Below are 16,831 nucleotides of genomic sequence, written 5' to 3'. Positions count from 1 at the left end.
TCAGTTTCCACAACATTCTCGTACTCAATTTCCACAACGTTCCCAATCTCAACTTCCTCCACAATTTCTCCATCTTGCAGCTCCATATCATGAGATTCAGGAAGTGGTTCTGTCATCGCCTGTGTTGGAGCAAGTACAATATCATCTTCTGGAGTCAAACACTCATCATCTTGGGATGAAGGCACCACCTCTTCCTCATCTTGTGATTCCATCTCATGATCTTTTTCTTCTCGAATTAAAGATTCTGAGTCAGGAATTTCACTGGGTCCCTCAAGCTCATGTTCTCTCTCATTCCCTGCAGAAGGTCCCATTGTGTCATCTTTTTTAGACTGGACATAAAGCTCTGTGACATCACTGAGGCCGAGAGTGAACTTCTGCCAGGAAGAATCTTCTAGAGTTTTTCCATCCTGAAATACAGAGTGATCTAAAGAAGAGAGAAACCATTTTAAATACAGACAAAATAGAAAGAAAGCTAAATTTTAGAGTTTATACAAACCTTGGTTAGGACCCTGCTCCAGGCATCTCTGAACGGCCTCATCAAAAGCATCCACAGACTGCAGCCTCCGATTAGAGACCTTCCTCTGAAGCCCCGCCCTCTGAGTGCGCTTCTCACAAATGGGGTCTTCAAGGTCAGGTTGAGCCCACTGAGAGAAAATAAACTTAAATAAATCACACTCAAAAGCCTTAATTTAAGAAAAATTGTCCGAATGCTTTTTCTAAATGGATGCACATAGTCCAGTGTTTTATCTCCCAACCTGGCAACAATGTGCAACCACTTTTAAAAACGTCTTCAAACATTTGGAGTTACGATCTTTTTCTCAGTAAGAATGTTTAATACGGCTAATCTCCATAAACATGAACTTCGAACATTTTGTTTGCAATTGAAACGGCTGAATAATCACACTTGCGCTGTTGTTTTAACATAACTTGGGAATGTGAGAATTAATATTACAAAAGTTTGTTGCTTTAGCTTTTGAGAGAATGTTCATGTTATACCGGCTTTTAAATGTAAGTGTATGAGTATTTATATGATTTCTAGAACCAAAACAAGGTCAAAAATAAATCACTAGACTTGTTATTTTCTTGATTTGTATTTATATAAAAGTGCGATCATTTTAATGAAATCCAAACAGAATAAAATAAATGTAAAAATAAAAAAAAATAAAAAAATGCTTATGCAAAATAATTGTGGTGATGATCAGTTTAATGATTATCATGCCGCCCTAGTAATAACTTTAACAACAAGCTAGTAGTCATAACATTTAATTTTTAATGTCAATTTTAGTGAATGGTCCAATCTACTGAGATATAAATTAAAAAGCCTTTACCTTTTTGAACCAGAAGACAAATCTAAATCTTGAGAAGCATCTCCTTTCTCCTGAGAGATGTCACCTTTATGAAAGACATGCAAGACGTCATCCGTTTTGCCTGAGAATATAAAAAAAGTTAGGTGTTAGATGATACTAAGTGACTTTGAACATGCGACGAATTATTTGTCAATATTCCAAAATATATGCAATACACCAGTATCCAATTCCAAACACAGACAGTCTTGCAAACAAACGTAAGAAATGAAGCACCTGGCAGTTGATCAAACTGTTCCTCGAACGCCGACACACACTGAAGACGCTACTGTGCTTTCTTGCGGGTCAGGCCTCTGACCACATGAGTCAGGGGTTCAGTGTTTAGAGTCAGGTCAGACAGCTCCACGCCAGACAGACCTTCACTGGAAAAAACACACACGCATATGAGCACAACATAAAGAGGATTACAAGTACATGCGATTAAAGACGTACTGACGTTGCCTCTCCAGCACTGGACTCGGCTGGATTCAGCTCCAGTTCTTGAAGTGCAGGCTGACCCGACATCAGCAGGGATGCTTCGGTCTCTGAAACACACAGAGGAGGATCATTAGAAACTGTCTGAGTAAAGACTGGGCAAATGTAATATTTTCTAAAGAATTTTTTTTTTTGAAGAATTAAATCTGATTATTTAGCTATCAGTTATGTCCATATAGGTTATAATAAGCACTAAAAACGCGTAAACAGTTAAAGACTGGCAAATATTCAGGGTGTAAAAAAATGATCAAAATCTCTGTAATAATTGTTAAAATGTTAATTAAAAAAAAAAAAAAAAAGAAAAGAAATAATGCGATAGGAGATTGAGTGAACTAAATACTGCAAATAAAATTAAACAAACTATTAGTTTGAAAATAAGCTATAATTATTAGCTAAATAAATAAATAAATTATGAAAAAAGCATTACTAAAAATATTAAAACTGAAATAATATAAATGACTGCTAAATATAAATTAAAATTATAAATAAATTCATTATAAATTAAAAAAAATTTAAATGCAAGAATAAAAGCTAAAAACAATAAAAGATAAAAATAATAAATACTTAATAACTCTGGTATATACATAACATACCTCGACTATGAGACCATGGAGTATCTCTTTAATAATACACCTGGATGTTGGTGTGTGTTTCTTAGCCTTCACTTTTTTTTTTGACTCACCCATCTGAATGATCCCCCTGAGCAGCCCACGAGTGGTCATGTCCTCATCATACACAGAGGACGAGGCTGAGGCTGAGGCTGGGGCTGGGGCAGGGGCAGGAGGGTTTGCGTTTGCCACCGACGTCCTCGTCCGTTTGGGTGAAGGCAGGGGTGACGAGGAGGCACTCTGAAACAGGAGAGAAACATTACAAGGATGGAATCGTGCAGAAAGTGCTTTTGCAACACAGCAAATCGTTTTTTTGAACACCACACATACCTCATGGAGCTTCTTCTTGAGTCTGTGTCTTAAGGCAGATCCAGGACTCTCCAGCCCAGGGGTGTTTTTTAGCCTGACGCTACGCCGTACATTTGATGCACTGAAACATATATAATAAATACATATAAACACAAATAAAAATCAATGCGCAAACTTTATAGAATACATAATATAACAAAATAGTGAAAATACAATTGTCTCTATGTGGATGCTTTATATTGTTGCGTCTGATGGTTTTAATTCACAACGAACAAAAACATTTTATTTGCAACTAGTATATTAATAATATAATTTTCCTTTATAGCATTTTTGTATTTAGCCGTTACTCATTAACTTCGAACAAATATTAACGTGTTTGTTTGTTTACATATTTTATACTGTGCGCGTAAAACCATTTAAAAGTAAGCAGAAAAAAAATTAAATCATGCTGAGCGTTTTTATTTGTGTAGAAATCTTAAGTGACACTTGAAATGAATTCACCTTCTGGTCACAGGAGATCTGGGTAACTCTGTGTGCAGGACCCTCCTCAGCAAAACCCGAGCGGAAATATCGTCTTCTGTTGAATCCATCGTTTCTAATCGCGGTTTATCTCAAAACTGAACTATTTTCGAAAGCTACAGAACTTTAACAAGAGAAAATCTAAGTAAACAAAGAAAAGCATCGTCAAGTCATACGCCTGAGGTTTGAAAATGGAAGTCTCGCAACTCCCGCTCGTTCGTTCAAGTGACTCTCGCGATATTTTATCAATCGTTTCATTGGTGGGGTAGTGTACTGCACTCAAGGGGTCGCTCGGTGGCTCATTTTCAAGCCGATTTGTAAAGTTTAAAAGTTTTAATGTAAAAACTGTATGTCCGACACACAAATGTAAATCAGCCCTAATAATCTATATAAGGGATTCTGTGATCGGTCAATCACCCTGACCAGCGCTGAGAAAAGTATCTTAAACCACGTGACTACGCAAGCATTAACAACAAGCTAGTAGTAATAACAAGTACTTTAATATCGTTAAAATATGATCACGCTGATGAACTGTAACATCGCTAAATATAACAATTCAGAAAGGTAAAGTTTCAAATAGGATAAATATTTTTAAACCACCTGGAACAACATCCCGTTGTTTAAACCACGGACCGTTTCATTCTCTTTTTTATTTCACTCTCATAATAAATTTGCAGGTTTCGATAGAAACATTGTGGATTATTTTGTTATTGCCTGGCCAGAATGCTGCCCAGTGCGAGGAAAAGGTATGTTGGAAAGTCCTTTTTATAAATCTTTAGCATCGTTTCTTTCTTGTTGTTTAAAGGTTTAATTTACCACGGAGAGAATGCTGCGCGGTTTTGAGTTGTGTTGTAATGCATTTCATGCAACAATAAAACAAAACCAAGTATTATAAAAAATAAATAACAATAAAAAAAAAACTTGGTTAGAGATGCCACGAAGTAGGTGGCAATGCCTTAACCGTATGTGTGTTGAAGGCCACTAGGACCTCTTCCATCCTTGTCAAGGGGAGTGCTAACCTTCTCTCCTTTCATACAACACGATTGAACCTGTTCATTCTCAGAGAATATAAAGGTCAGTAGCTGCCTATAATGCTCAACGACGGTGACGATTGAAAAAATTAGAAAAAGGTATTTCATTCTTATCGTATTTAATACCTGTTGTAGTGTAAACATGTTTACATATACGTTATACACGTATTATTGGGTTTTGTGGGTTTTTTAAAGTTATTTTGTACCATCCTTAAGCCCGGCGTATTGCTTTTCATTTGCATATCTGACGTGTCGACCAATCACAACTACGCAACAAAGTACGTCACAGACTCTTGCTCAGGAAGTAATCGCAATCCCATGCAGTGTTTCAAAATAACAGTACCATGTATGTTGTGTTTTAATACTCGATTCCAAATTTTTTTCTTTATATATATATTTTTTTTCAATTTTTTCTTTATATATATTTTTGTAGGTTACTCAACGATACTACAATGGAGGTTAAAATGGTTTCGCGGTGTTCTTTTAACATTAGTACAATTTAAATGAACGGATTCATACATATTTTGTTCTGAATTATTGTAAATATTTTTGTATTAACGTTTGTTTATAAAGTTAACACGAGCGTAAGAGTTGATGTAGTTGCTTTTTTGTTTCTATTAATGTTAGATGTTAACGGAACCAGCTTCAGGAGAAAGAAATCTAAATTCATAATTTTCTCAGAAATAAGATGGCGTTGAAATATCATGGTTGTGACACAGGAAATATAAAAATCTAGACTAAAATATTCTAAAACTATAAAACTTAAAGCCTGTCTGAGAGTGATGTACTCTGCAAAGGTGAACTGTGGCGAGGAGTCCTTTAGAGTGACTGCTGCCCTGATATTACCTGATTTTATTACATTTTAATGAATATCTGATGGTGCTGACAAAACTTTGAAACCTTACATTAAACATGCATGTCACTAAAAAACAACCTTGTCTTTATATGATATTACTAAGTGTTGCCTTTCCTAAAACAAGGTCTTTTCATCATTAAAACATCTTTTATTAATTTTAAAGCATATGAATGATCGAACCTTTCGCTGTGGACACACTGTTTTGGATATTGCGAGGGTACAATAAGAGTAATAGATTTGGTATAATAATGAGAAAAAATAAATAAATTGAAAGGGATAAATGTGTTAAATACATTACATTATTAAAACCTCATAACATTTAAAATTTCAAAAAGTATTATTTTTACATCTAATAGCAGTTACACTTCCCGGACCTTTTTTGTCTCATGTCTTAAGAATTACTAAAACATATATATAGATTTTATGAGCTTTATTTAGCATTTATACAAAAAAAAAAGTTTATTTTTATACATTTTACAAATGAAGATGTCCCCAAAAGGAGTTTTTGTCAGGTTCAGCTCACTTTCTTGTACAAAATTATCCCCAAAATATGGTTATGTTCACACACACACACACACAAAGTGATACACCGAGACAATAATTAATTGATTTTTCCCCTCTATCTTTAATTGGCACAGTTAACACATACAAAGTATTCAGTGCTCAAAAACACAAGCATAACGAAGAGAACACAAACAAAAAAGTGCAAAACAAACATTTGGCAGACCCCACCAAACGGAAGAAAAAAAAAAGTTTAATTCATTTAGCAAAGCAGAGAAAAAAAAAAAAAGGGACATTTTTATTAATCAAAATTTAAAAATAGACTCTTACCATGGATTGGTAGTTCACTCTTATTTATAGACTTGTACGTATAGATATACATATATATATATATTTATAATTCTCTGATTCGGGAATGGTGTTTTGAAGCCCCAATTAGAGCAGGTAAGGGCCGAGGGCGAATGATTCTCGTCACTGGAAGGTGTGTATGTGAATGTTATATTGTGATAGCCGGCAAAGTATAGAAATGCTGAAAAGGCTGAAATGAAGTTGTTTAACAATTTTGTTCTCAAAAAGAGACAGAGCACTTGAGAAAGTGTGTATGTTCGGAAGACACACAAAATGACCTTTTCCTCTTCAAGATGTTGAGATGTTCTCCGCTTTCAAAACCATTTCTTACTCATAACATATTTTTATATTTACAGGTATATCAATAGCGAGTGAGTCAGTTATTCTGAGAGGCTGCTCAATTCATTTAACGTAAAGCATCATAACCCACCAATAAGCGCTTCGTTAAACGTGATAAAAGCGTTCGACGTTAAACAGCAGATCTGTGGCATGTGGGAATTTCATTTCCGTGATGCTGCCTGTAGAGATGTAGATGTTTTGGGCTTCGAACCTACTTAAGAATCAATAAAAAAAAAATAAAAAAATAAAAAGTAAAATACCTAATACCTCTCCTGCACCCAAAACGACTGAGAAATAAAAAACAGATATTAAAAAAAAGAAAAGCTAAATTTATGTGCCTCAGGGATGTGAGTAAACAGTGGAAGATGATGAAATTAAAAATATAATCTTTTTGAAAAAAAAAAACCCCTCCCCTTAGTCAAACCACAGTGATTACATTAAAAAGGGGGGAAAAGCAGTTAAATTAAAAAAAGTCTATTCTTCAGGTTAAGAGAGGCATACAAACGCTCACAGCTCACATGATGCATGTTAAATGTCTGGTTAACCTGTACATTTGGCTCAGAGTACATTTAAACCGTTACACATATATATAACCAAGTAAACCAATGAGGTCGCGAGGTTCTCGAACGGGTGCTCCACAGGGTAAAACCATAGAGACATGAACAAAACAGCTGTCACAATAAATACATACCCATATCAACAGGACATTAGCATATTCATGAGTGTAAATATAGCCCCTCCGTCACCGACAAACAATAACAGCGTTTGAGCATGATGATTGGACGGTTACGGTAAAGCGGGAAGTAGATGAAATGAAGCTGAAAATGTGAAAATCACTGAAGGGACGTTAGATCAAAATGAGTCGGATAAGATGGCAAACGGACAGACAGTATTAGTAATTGCACTGGAAGGGCGGAGACAGAGGAGGTGCCAGGGCAAGCAGACATGCTATTGGCCAGTGAAGCCCCGCCCCTGATGTGTGCTACAGCCGTGTGAGCAACCGATGGCCAGCAGCTGTTATCTTTGGGAGGTGGAGTCAAAGGGTCTAAAGGGTGTGGCCTGCTGAAGGAGTGATGTCATGAAGAACTGTAACGCTGCGCCCATTCAACTCTCGAGAAAGATTCCAGCTTGCAACTTGGCACTTAAAGACGTTTCACATCATATAAATAAATTTATGAATGATTTCAAGTTTATTTATATATATATATATATATATATATATATATATATATATATATATATATATGAAAATTTGTAGCTGTTTAAAACATGATTTGTTGATAAGCATACACCTGTAAAACATGCTTGCATCGCTATTTTGTTACTTTATACACTAAAAGTTTAGTATAATTACAATTTATTAATGTTTTCAAAAAAGAAGTCTGTTCGGCTCACCGAGACTGCATTTATTTGATCAAAAATACAGCAAAAACTGTAATATTGCGAAAAATGATTACAACTTAAAATACCTGTAGTCTATTTTTATTTAAAAATGTCAACCTTAACAGACTACCGTTCAGGGGTTTGAGGTAAAAGGGGGAAGGGGTATTTATAATGTTGCAAAAGATTTTTATTTCAGATCATTTCTGTCCTTCGAACTTTCTATTCATAAAAGACTCCTGGATAAAAATGAAAAAAAAGTTTCAGCAGCAAAACTGATGATGATAAGAACCATTGTTAATATCTGAGCACCAATCATAACTGAGCAGCAAAACGAATGATTTTAAAATCACAGGAATAAATTGCATTTTAAAACAATTTAAACTGTAATAATATTTCACAATTTTGGTGCATTTTTCATTTATCAAATGCAGCGTTAGAGAGCAGAACAGGCTTCTTCCAAGACATCAAAAATCTTAATTGTTCCCAACTTTTGACCAGTAGTGTACTGTACATCATCTTTCGAGCATCAAGCTATATATATATATATATATATATATATATATATATATATATATATATATATATATATCAGAAATATGAATGGAGCGCAGCACTCTTGCGGTACCAGAAATTCAACTCCTTTTACAGACAACATTCCCAGGGTTTGAGTTCAGGAAAGGTGAAGAAATCAGACACAAGGCTGTTAAAGACGACCACACACACACACACACACACACACACACACACATACACCCGCACAGGCTGAAAGAAACGTTAGCGCCGTTCAGCAGCGATGAAGAGCCGTAAAGCAAAATGATATATGCAGATCATATTCACCTCATTATAAAATAACAGACAGGTAATAAATCTAAATGCCGTAATATTTCTCTGATTCGCTGTTCAAGTTCCTCTCTACAGCAGGAGAATTTAGGCCGAGAGGTCTCTATAGCCTCTTCCTCTCGCTTCTTTCACTGTTCCTCTCTTTATTTTGTGTCTGTCTCTCATCTGTCTCACTCTAGGGCGGTTCATGGAGGGTAGGCTGTAGTTTTCCTCACATGTGGCTGCTGTTTGCCCTGAACCACTGAGTCCTCCTTCCATACTTTACGAATCTGCAGTCATACAAACAAACAAACAAACAAACAAACAAACATATGAAAAACAAAAGAAAAAACATGTTAGACTCGGTGAAGGGATGAATTCATGACCTCTGTGAAAGGCTTTTCAAACTATAACTAACCCTTGGTTATCTTCGTTTCATTTTTCATTCATTTGCATTTTACACCAGCGTAGTTTCACTTTTATTTCTATACCATTATAGTATTTATTCATTATTTGAATGAGCTGTTATTTGTCTTTTTTTAGCAATTCTGTTATGTGCTTTTGTCATTTTTTTTTGTTTTCTTTGTTTTATTTTAGCTTTAAAAAAAAATCATAATTTTATTAAGTTGTCATGGCGACATTTAATTTTTTCTCAATTTCAAGTTTTACAAATTTTACTAATTTATCATTTATTTCCGCTTTATTCCGATTCGCAAAAATTATTTTTAATAGTTTTAATAACTACAAAACCTCGCATATAATAAACATATTTCCCATTATTTAATCATTTGTTCCCGTGACATTTTAATACGTTTTCTGGTTTTAAGTAAATCATGGTTACAGTTTTAAATCAACTGAAAAACGGTGACAAATTAATAAACCCTGAGAATTTCTTTAACGTGTTAGTTATTTCAAAAATGCAGTGCCGAGTGTACACAGACGTTAACCCTTGATAAACTAATAATAAATAATGCAGGGTTAAAAATAACCGATAACAAGCGTGAAAAGCCGATTTTAAATGCACCCCTGAACACACACATATGGCACATATGCTTAAATGAGCTGCGCAGTTACAAAATGAACTGGAAAATGACAATAAAAAACACACTGGATTGTTTGTAGCATGATTTATAATATGCATGATTTGCTGGCAAAAGTAATTCGGTGTTCTTGGTTGAATTCAAGAACAAATGTGACCTGAAACACACTCAAACATGCATTTATGCAGTGGAAAAACTCAAGAATCTCAAGAATCACTTTTAGATTTGCATGAAGGTTGTGTGTCTTCGCACCTCATTTTGCAGACAAGTCTAACTTAGAGATGGCATAAGTAGGTTCATGCATATTCAAACTGAAATAAAAGTCAGACCCCAATCACACTTGTGCAGTATCAAACCATGTTAAAAGTCAAAGGCAACTCAATCTAGATCTCATCAGTCACACACAGTTAATGCAGTCAGCTAATACTCCATCTCACCCTCAGAAAGATACACCCTTCTCCAGGAAAACACATCTGTGATGAAACATTCATATTCGTCAACATTACTAAATACTGTAATCGTCTATCCATCGTATGTTTTTCCAGGGTTAGACTATCAATATCAAGTATAAGTGTTGAGATTGAACACAACGTGAGCAAATAATACAGCTAAATAAGTCAAAAGTCAGTCTAAGACGTATTAGCAAATGATGGGCTTTTCACAAATATATTTTTTATGCTACTTGTAAACTGTTTATTATTACTGGTGTTGCGAAAATGGTTTTTCGGGGGGAAAACACCATCATAATTTGACCTTAAGTTCATTTACATCTGAAAACGGTAAAAAAACTAGCACGTGCCTCCTCTTATATGCGTGTGTTTACGTTTGTCTGTACATTTCTAACATGCATTGCTACTCAGAACGACAAGATACGACCGCCATATTAAACTATGGTGGGCTAATATCTAAAACCATCATGTGCTAAGACACATACAATCATGTAGTCATTCGGTTTTAGAAAAAAAATCGGTCCGTTTTGCCTAAAAAGTCACTTGGAGAGATTCAGGATCACACACACGCACACATATACACCTCCTAGCCTTCTCCTTCGTTGTTCATACGCAAACACACTTCTGAGATTACAGGACTTAAAGCTTTGGGTCATATGTAGGTTATGGCACCTTTGGCGTTGGAGTCCAGAAAGACCTCGACGTAGGATGTGGGGACGTAACCCTCCTCTTCCTCGTTTCTTCTAACACGCGTCCATCCGTCACCTTTGTCTTCCTCTATTACATACAAGAGCTCACCCTCCGTTACCGAGATGGTGCCTTCATTAACGCCTGCAGAGGAAATTCAATGAAAATCAATACATCAATAAATAATTCAAATACGCGACCCTGGACCACGAAACCGGTCATTTTTGTAAATGTTTTGAAATTAAGATGCATGTGTCATCTGAAGGCTAAGTAATTTAGCTTTCCATCGACGTTCGGTTTGTTAGGACGATATCTGGCTGAGATGCAACCATTTGAAAATCTGGAATCTGAGTGTGCGAAAAATATAAAAAAATTAAAAACTGAAAAATCTCATTTATAGTCCAAATGAAGTTCTTGGCAATGCACATTATTAATAAAAAATAAGTTAAATATATTTACGGTAAGAAAATTCCAAAATATCTTCATGGATCATGATATTGTCTTAATATCCTAATTAATTTTTGGCATAAAAGCGAAATCAATCATTTTGACCCATACAAGGAATTTTTGGCTATTGCTACGGAATATAAATATATAATAAAAAATACAGTAAAATCAGTAATACTCCAAAATAAGTGTTTTATGCAACACTTTATTATACGGTTACACCTATTAGTTGTTTATAAGCGTGTATATTACTAAACCATTTATTAGTGACTATTAATATTAATTTAGGCACTAACTATTAATAAGCAGCAAATGAAGAATTTATTGAAGGAAAAGTCATAGTTATTAGTTAACAAGTGTTACCCTGTTTTCTATTCAAATACAATGTTAAATGTAATTTATTCCTGTGATGCAAATCTGAATTTTCAGCATCATATCTCCAGTCTTCAGTGTCACATGATCCTTCAGAAATCCTTCTAATATGATGATTTAGTGCTCAGGAGACGTTTCTTCTTGTAATTATTATTATTATTATACATAGATACAAGAATAATTTGATGAGTAAAACGTTCAAAAGTACATTATTTTAATCTTTTATAATATTTTAAATGTCTGCACTATCACTTTTGACCAGTTTACTGTGTTCTTGATGAATAAAAGCATTCATGTCTTAAAAATAAATGACTGGCCTCAATATGGAAACACTATAAGGTTCCATTAGTTAACATGATTTTTTAATAATGAGCATTTCAGTATTCATCAGTTAACAAACACACAAATGTTCATTGTTAATTCGAACGTGAATAGATACATTATCGAATGTCAAAATAAACGAAACTGAAATACTGTATGTTTTAGGGTTATTTCTAATGTCTGTAAAGTGTTAAACATTCCCATATAAGAAATCGCTTTTTGGAGGTTTTATTACTTACGATGTTGCATGCATGCATTTGACAAGAGACAGCGAGGCAGCTCGCTAGGGTTCGAAACGTTTCATTATGTATCCATGTTGTTTATCGTGCATTCATACATGAAATACCTTCAAACGGGTAGAGGGCTTTGCAAGTGCCGATGGTGGGTAGCATTTCTTCATCTGGGTCGTCAAATTCATCTCCGGACTCTGCCGTCTCGGGCTGGACTTTACTCTGGACCTCAGAACTCGGTTCCTCTGTATAACTGCCATCCGGACTGCTCCATCACACACACGCACACACACACACGTACACAATAACTATAGCACCCGTTTGGACAGTACTGTGACTGCAAGCGAGAACGTCTTAGCGCATTGCATTACACCAAACACACGAAACTATGTTCTTTTTATATGCCCCCTTTAGCAATGATAATGATCTCATTTGGTCATTTTGTGTGTGTGTGAGAGTGTGTACCTCTCTCTGTCCTGTGCACAGTTGTTGTTGGTGGTGGGTGGTGTGCTGTTTTGGGTCTCGTACAGGGCACTCGTCCTCCGAGGAGGGTCACTCTTTACTGGCATCCTTCCTTCGACCTCCGCTAACCAGCCCTTAAACACACACACACACACACACACACACACACACAGTTCTACCGAACTGAATCTGTAGTCCAGGCCTGTGCTGTATTAAATGGCACACACCTCGAATTTCTGAGCCTCTGCCTGCAGTTTCTCGATGTTGTGGGCGATCTCTGCTAACCGAGGGTCCACGCTGTTGGGATCCCCCATCTGTGGGTTCTTTACATACACTTCCTTCATTTTAGTCAAAGCATCTCTGAAGAAAAAAATACGCATTTACATTCAGTCGAAAAAATACATCTAGTCCAGAAAATTCCAAAAGGATTAATGTAGTGCATTTTTACAGAAATATAAAGGAATCCCGACAGAATCAAATAAAATACTAAAAGATTCAAATATTTACTTTATATTCCAAAGTGCTACTAAACGTTGTATATTAATAATAATATTAATAAAAACCCATTTCATATTATATTTAATAATGTTAAAGTTAGCAGAAATGCTAAAGTTGTATAACTTATTTACATTTATGTTTTTATTCTTAAAAATGTTGGAAAAAAATTCCAAGGTACTTTTTAAATTATGATAAATTACAATTGGATTCCTTAATATTAATATTGCTTTAATAAACATTAATTATACATGCAATTTTGTTCAAATGGGAATATTAAACATTATACAATTAAGATGTGGCAAAAAGAAACAAAAATAAAAAAAAAGCTACAAAAGCAATGATGGAAATATGCAAACATATATTCAAATAAGTATGTTAATAAGTGTGTAAAAAAAAAATCAAATTGTTAATAAATTATTTAAATAATAAATGTTGTAAATGTATGCAAATAAATAAAACAAGTAAATAAATACGTAAGTAAATGCAATAAGTAAATAAATAAATATTTTTTAAAAATAAATAAAACCTAAAAGTATGAAAGCAATTGCTAGGGAGGAATAATATAAAATTCTGAAAAAGTGTACAATCTGCTGTAAAAATATAAAGATTCAGAGTCTTTATCGCTCCCTATGCATCCATTGAGATTTTGACTAGTGTATGGCAGGATAAAGAAGTTTGTATTCGTCCATGTCTGTGTACCTCTGGTCCATCTCTTTCTGTATGTCTTTATTGATGTCGTCAATCTTCGACTGAAGCTTCTTCCTTCTCTGCTCTGGAGGAAGATGACTGAAGTCCTCAGGATTCGAACCCTGAGAGGAGACAGAGAGGATGACAGAAATAAAGTCAGTATCTGCCCTTAAAATCCAAAAATAACTGTCCTGTTAGAATCTGCTAATATATAAACTAATATGCATCTGTATAAACGGGGCAGGTCAAATCAGGACACATCCAATCACATCAAAGGACTATTAAAGAATCTTCCATTCCTGTCATCTGGTTGGCTATCTGCCTTTGGAGAGGAGCCAATCAGCTTTCAAATCAACTGTTTATCAAAGGCAAACCAGATGAGATAATTAAATCTAAGATCAATGATTAACCTATTCAGTCCAATGCCAACAGCAACAACGATTAAACAGTTAAACTTATCTCGCTCATTTTTGAAATCTGATTCTGGTTGATCGGAGAAATTCGGTTTGCATCTGTCCTTACGTGCCCTCTTTCTCACTCGCTCTAATATGTTTGGGGTCGACATTAATGTATGGATCCTCTGAACTCTCCAGCCTCTGCTTTTTTCCCCACATTGGTTCTCTCTGAAGGACAGAATCAACCACACGGTGGCGCTAAAGAGCTTTAAACCTGGTGCAATGATTTTTAACCCTATGAAGTCTACCGTCTCCTGTTTGATACACATATTTAGGCCTCTAAAGGATCAAAGTATAATTTTTAGAATAAAGAGGGTCATGGTACACGTCTTTTTGCTGTGAAATCCTACAAAAACTTGAATAAAATATAAAATATTTCAAAATGAACACTTACTGGACTTAAGCAACCTTACTTGATTATCCATACATATATATATATATATATATATATATATATATATATATATATATATATATATATATATATATATACACATATATAATACGATTAATCTGGCTTTTGAGGAATGTTTGTTTATCCGTCAATCATCTCTGTACTTCATTATATTATATGTTTTGATCATACATGTAAGCATTTATATTGCATATTACTGGCAAATAAAGTAAAAACTGATATTTTTTTACATTTTATGTAAGCATTCTGGTATACCGTCATTGATTTACAAGTTTCGGGACTTTCAGAAACTGCACCGAATTGCATATTTTTGCATATTAATTTTTTTCTTTTTTTCCTCATGTATGAGTTCCATATTATTATCTATACATCATCTATGAGAGCCATAAGAGATGGTGATATTAAATATGATACTCAACAAACAGAACACATGCAAACTTTTACTTTAAGATTTCATTAAATGTTCAATTAAGTGTTCAATAAAAAAAAAAGAGAGATTATTTTGACTATTTTGCGTCTGGCTTTACATGTTTAAAGTAGGCATCCTGAAAAATCCTACTCTTAGATCATACTCATATTCTTAGAAACTGATTTTGGACTGAATAGGTGGATGACTGTATGTTTCAACAGTCCTGCCCAAGGGTCAATGTATATGCTAAAAGGTCAAAGGTCACAAGGCAGGCACATCGACCTTACCCCTTCTTCCACATCACCATACTGTCATGCAACAATAAATAACCAAATTTGTCTGAGCATGCATTGCACTGTCACTCAAAATACAGTTAAATAAAACCACAAAATCAGTTCACGCAAACTTATAAAACAATAATCAAGATCTACTCTCAAGCACAATACACATGCTACACTCACTGTTGTACTCACCCTCTTTAAAACAAAGACAAATTGTTAAAATAAAAAGTTAATTATGTAACAATCTAAAAATAAATCACCTTGAAATATACGATCAAAATATGCATATCTATTTACAGATTGGTGTTTAAATATAACCAAACATAGTTAATAGTCAACAAAAAAATCAATATTCAATATTAAAAATTCTATAATCACATATGGGCTAAAAAAAAGACACACAGTGATTGTTTAAGATATTTGAAAAATCATTTTTACATTTTTTTTTACACTATTATGCAACTGCACGTCATTCAAAACCAATTTGGCTTCATTTCTTCAGTGAAACATAAAATGAGATATTTAACAAAATATGCATGCTGCTCTTTTCCAAGTGAAGTGTAAAATTAAGCATGTCCCACAGGAATAAAAGAAATCAAGCCAAAGGTTTAGGATGACGTAAAATAAAGGCTACATATTAATTTTGCAAGTGAACAACAACTTGCTCTATAACTACTTTCAAAAAGATGACATTTCAGTATAGTATCCCACACATCTGGTTAGGGGTCAAATTAATCAGGTTTGAAAGACATGATGACCGAATCGGGGACAGATAAATAAACACAGGGACAAAATAAACGGGTTTCAGATCACCTCAATAAGGTTCCGCACGTGGGCATTGAGTGAGAGCTACACAGAGGAACAGTCACCACGGCAACAAGACAAAACAAAACAGACATCAACAAAAAGATAAATCAGACAACAACATGGTTTTGAACTTAAATACACACAAAGGTAAAATTATATAACAAAAACAATACCAAAAGTGCTGTTAAAGGGATAGTTCACCCAAAAATGAAAATGTGCTGTTCGTTCACTCGCCCTCAGGCCATCCAAGATGTAGGCAAACTATTTATTTTTATTCTTTTTTTTTTTTGTGCTGTCAAATAATTAAAAATTAATTACATCTAAATGATTAATTCCGTTCTAAATGTTTTCATTAATATATGTTTGTATATATATATACACATTTTTTTTATTTATAATATAAAGTATATGAATATAAAAAAATATATAAATGTAAATATCAAAATGTGCACTGTGTGTGTACAATTATGCAAATTTAAGCTTTTATTTTGTGTGCGGTTAATCGTGACTGACAGCACTAATTTTATTCATTTATTTATTTGGAGTAGAACAATAAAAGGAGATTTTTAGCTGAAACTGTGGTCCTGGGTAAATTATAAAATGCAAGTCAATGGCTACTGTCAAAATACATATACAGAGAAGACCAGATTAACACCCGTGTCTCCTGACGATATATATTGAGGTCTTACGAAGTCAAACGATTGGTCTGTGCAAGAAACT

General features: G+C 34.3%; 2 protein-coding genes and 1 non-coding gene across 3 annotated transcripts in view; all 3 read right to left on the bottom strand.

Annotated features, from left to right (window-relative positions):
* Positions 1-351: 351 nt before the first annotated feature.
* Positions 352-3,401, bottom strand: LOC122340968. Its single transcript, XM_043234229.1, has 7 exons — positions 3,257-3,401; positions 2,777-2,876; positions 2,521-2,686; positions 1,801-1,888; positions 1,639-1,726; positions 497-644; positions 352-407 (listed from the first exon to the last, which is right to left on the bottom strand). Exons 1-7 carry the CDS (start codon positions 3,343-3,345, stop codon positions 352-354), a joined length of 735 nt encoding a protein of 244 aa, XP_043090164.1. The 5' UTR covers positions 3,346-3,401.
* A 786-nt stretch (positions 3,402-4,187) lies between these two features.
* LOC122341122 lies at positions 4,188-4,315 on the bottom strand. The gene has a single exon (XR_006250427.1). It is a non-coding gene; the product is annotated as a U6atac minor spliceosomal RNA (small nuclear RNA).
* Positions 4,316-8,084: 3,769 nt separating this feature from the next.
* LOC122341086 (formin-binding protein 1) overlaps positions 8,085-16,831 on the bottom strand; it is a 57,357-nt gene continuing 48,610 nt past the window's right edge. The window contains 7 exon segments of the mRNA XM_043234419.1: positions 8,085-8,841; positions 10,029-10,064; positions 10,713-10,871; positions 12,214-12,362; positions 12,563-12,693; positions 12,787-12,919; positions 13,757-13,866. Of these exon segments, the coding sequence (XP_043090354.1) occupies positions 8,834-8,841; positions 10,029-10,064; positions 10,713-10,871; positions 12,214-12,362; positions 12,563-12,693; positions 12,787-12,919; positions 13,757-13,866 (726 nt within the window). The 3' untranslated portion in view covers positions 8,085-8,833.

The sequence above is a fragment of the Puntigrus tetrazona genome, unplaced genomic scaffold, assembly GCF_018831695.1.
Source record: "Puntigrus tetrazona isolate hp1 unplaced genomic scaffold, ASM1883169v1 S000001111, whole genome shotgun sequence".
Classification (NCBI taxonomy): Eukaryota; Metazoa; Chordata; class Actinopteri; order Cypriniformes; family Cyprinidae; genus Puntigrus; species Puntigrus tetrazona.
This window is presented reverse-complemented; position numbering and strand designations above follow the sequence as displayed.

Excerpts from the sequence above, each read along its gene's own strand:
- LOC122340968 (XM_043234229.1), bottom strand. The coding sequence starts at position 3,345 with ATGGATTCAACAGAAGACGATATTTCCGCTCGGGTTTTGCTGAGGAGG. Across the intron at positions 2,687-2,776 it reads TCAAGAAGAAGCTCCATGAG|AGTGCCTCCTCGTCACCCCT; the intron begins GTATGTGTGGTG and ends CTCCTGTTTCAG. Across the intron at positions 645-1,638 it reads GAGGCCTGACCCGCAAGAAA|TGGGCTCAACCTGACCTTGA; the intron begins GCACAGTAGCGT and ends ATTTTCTCTCAG.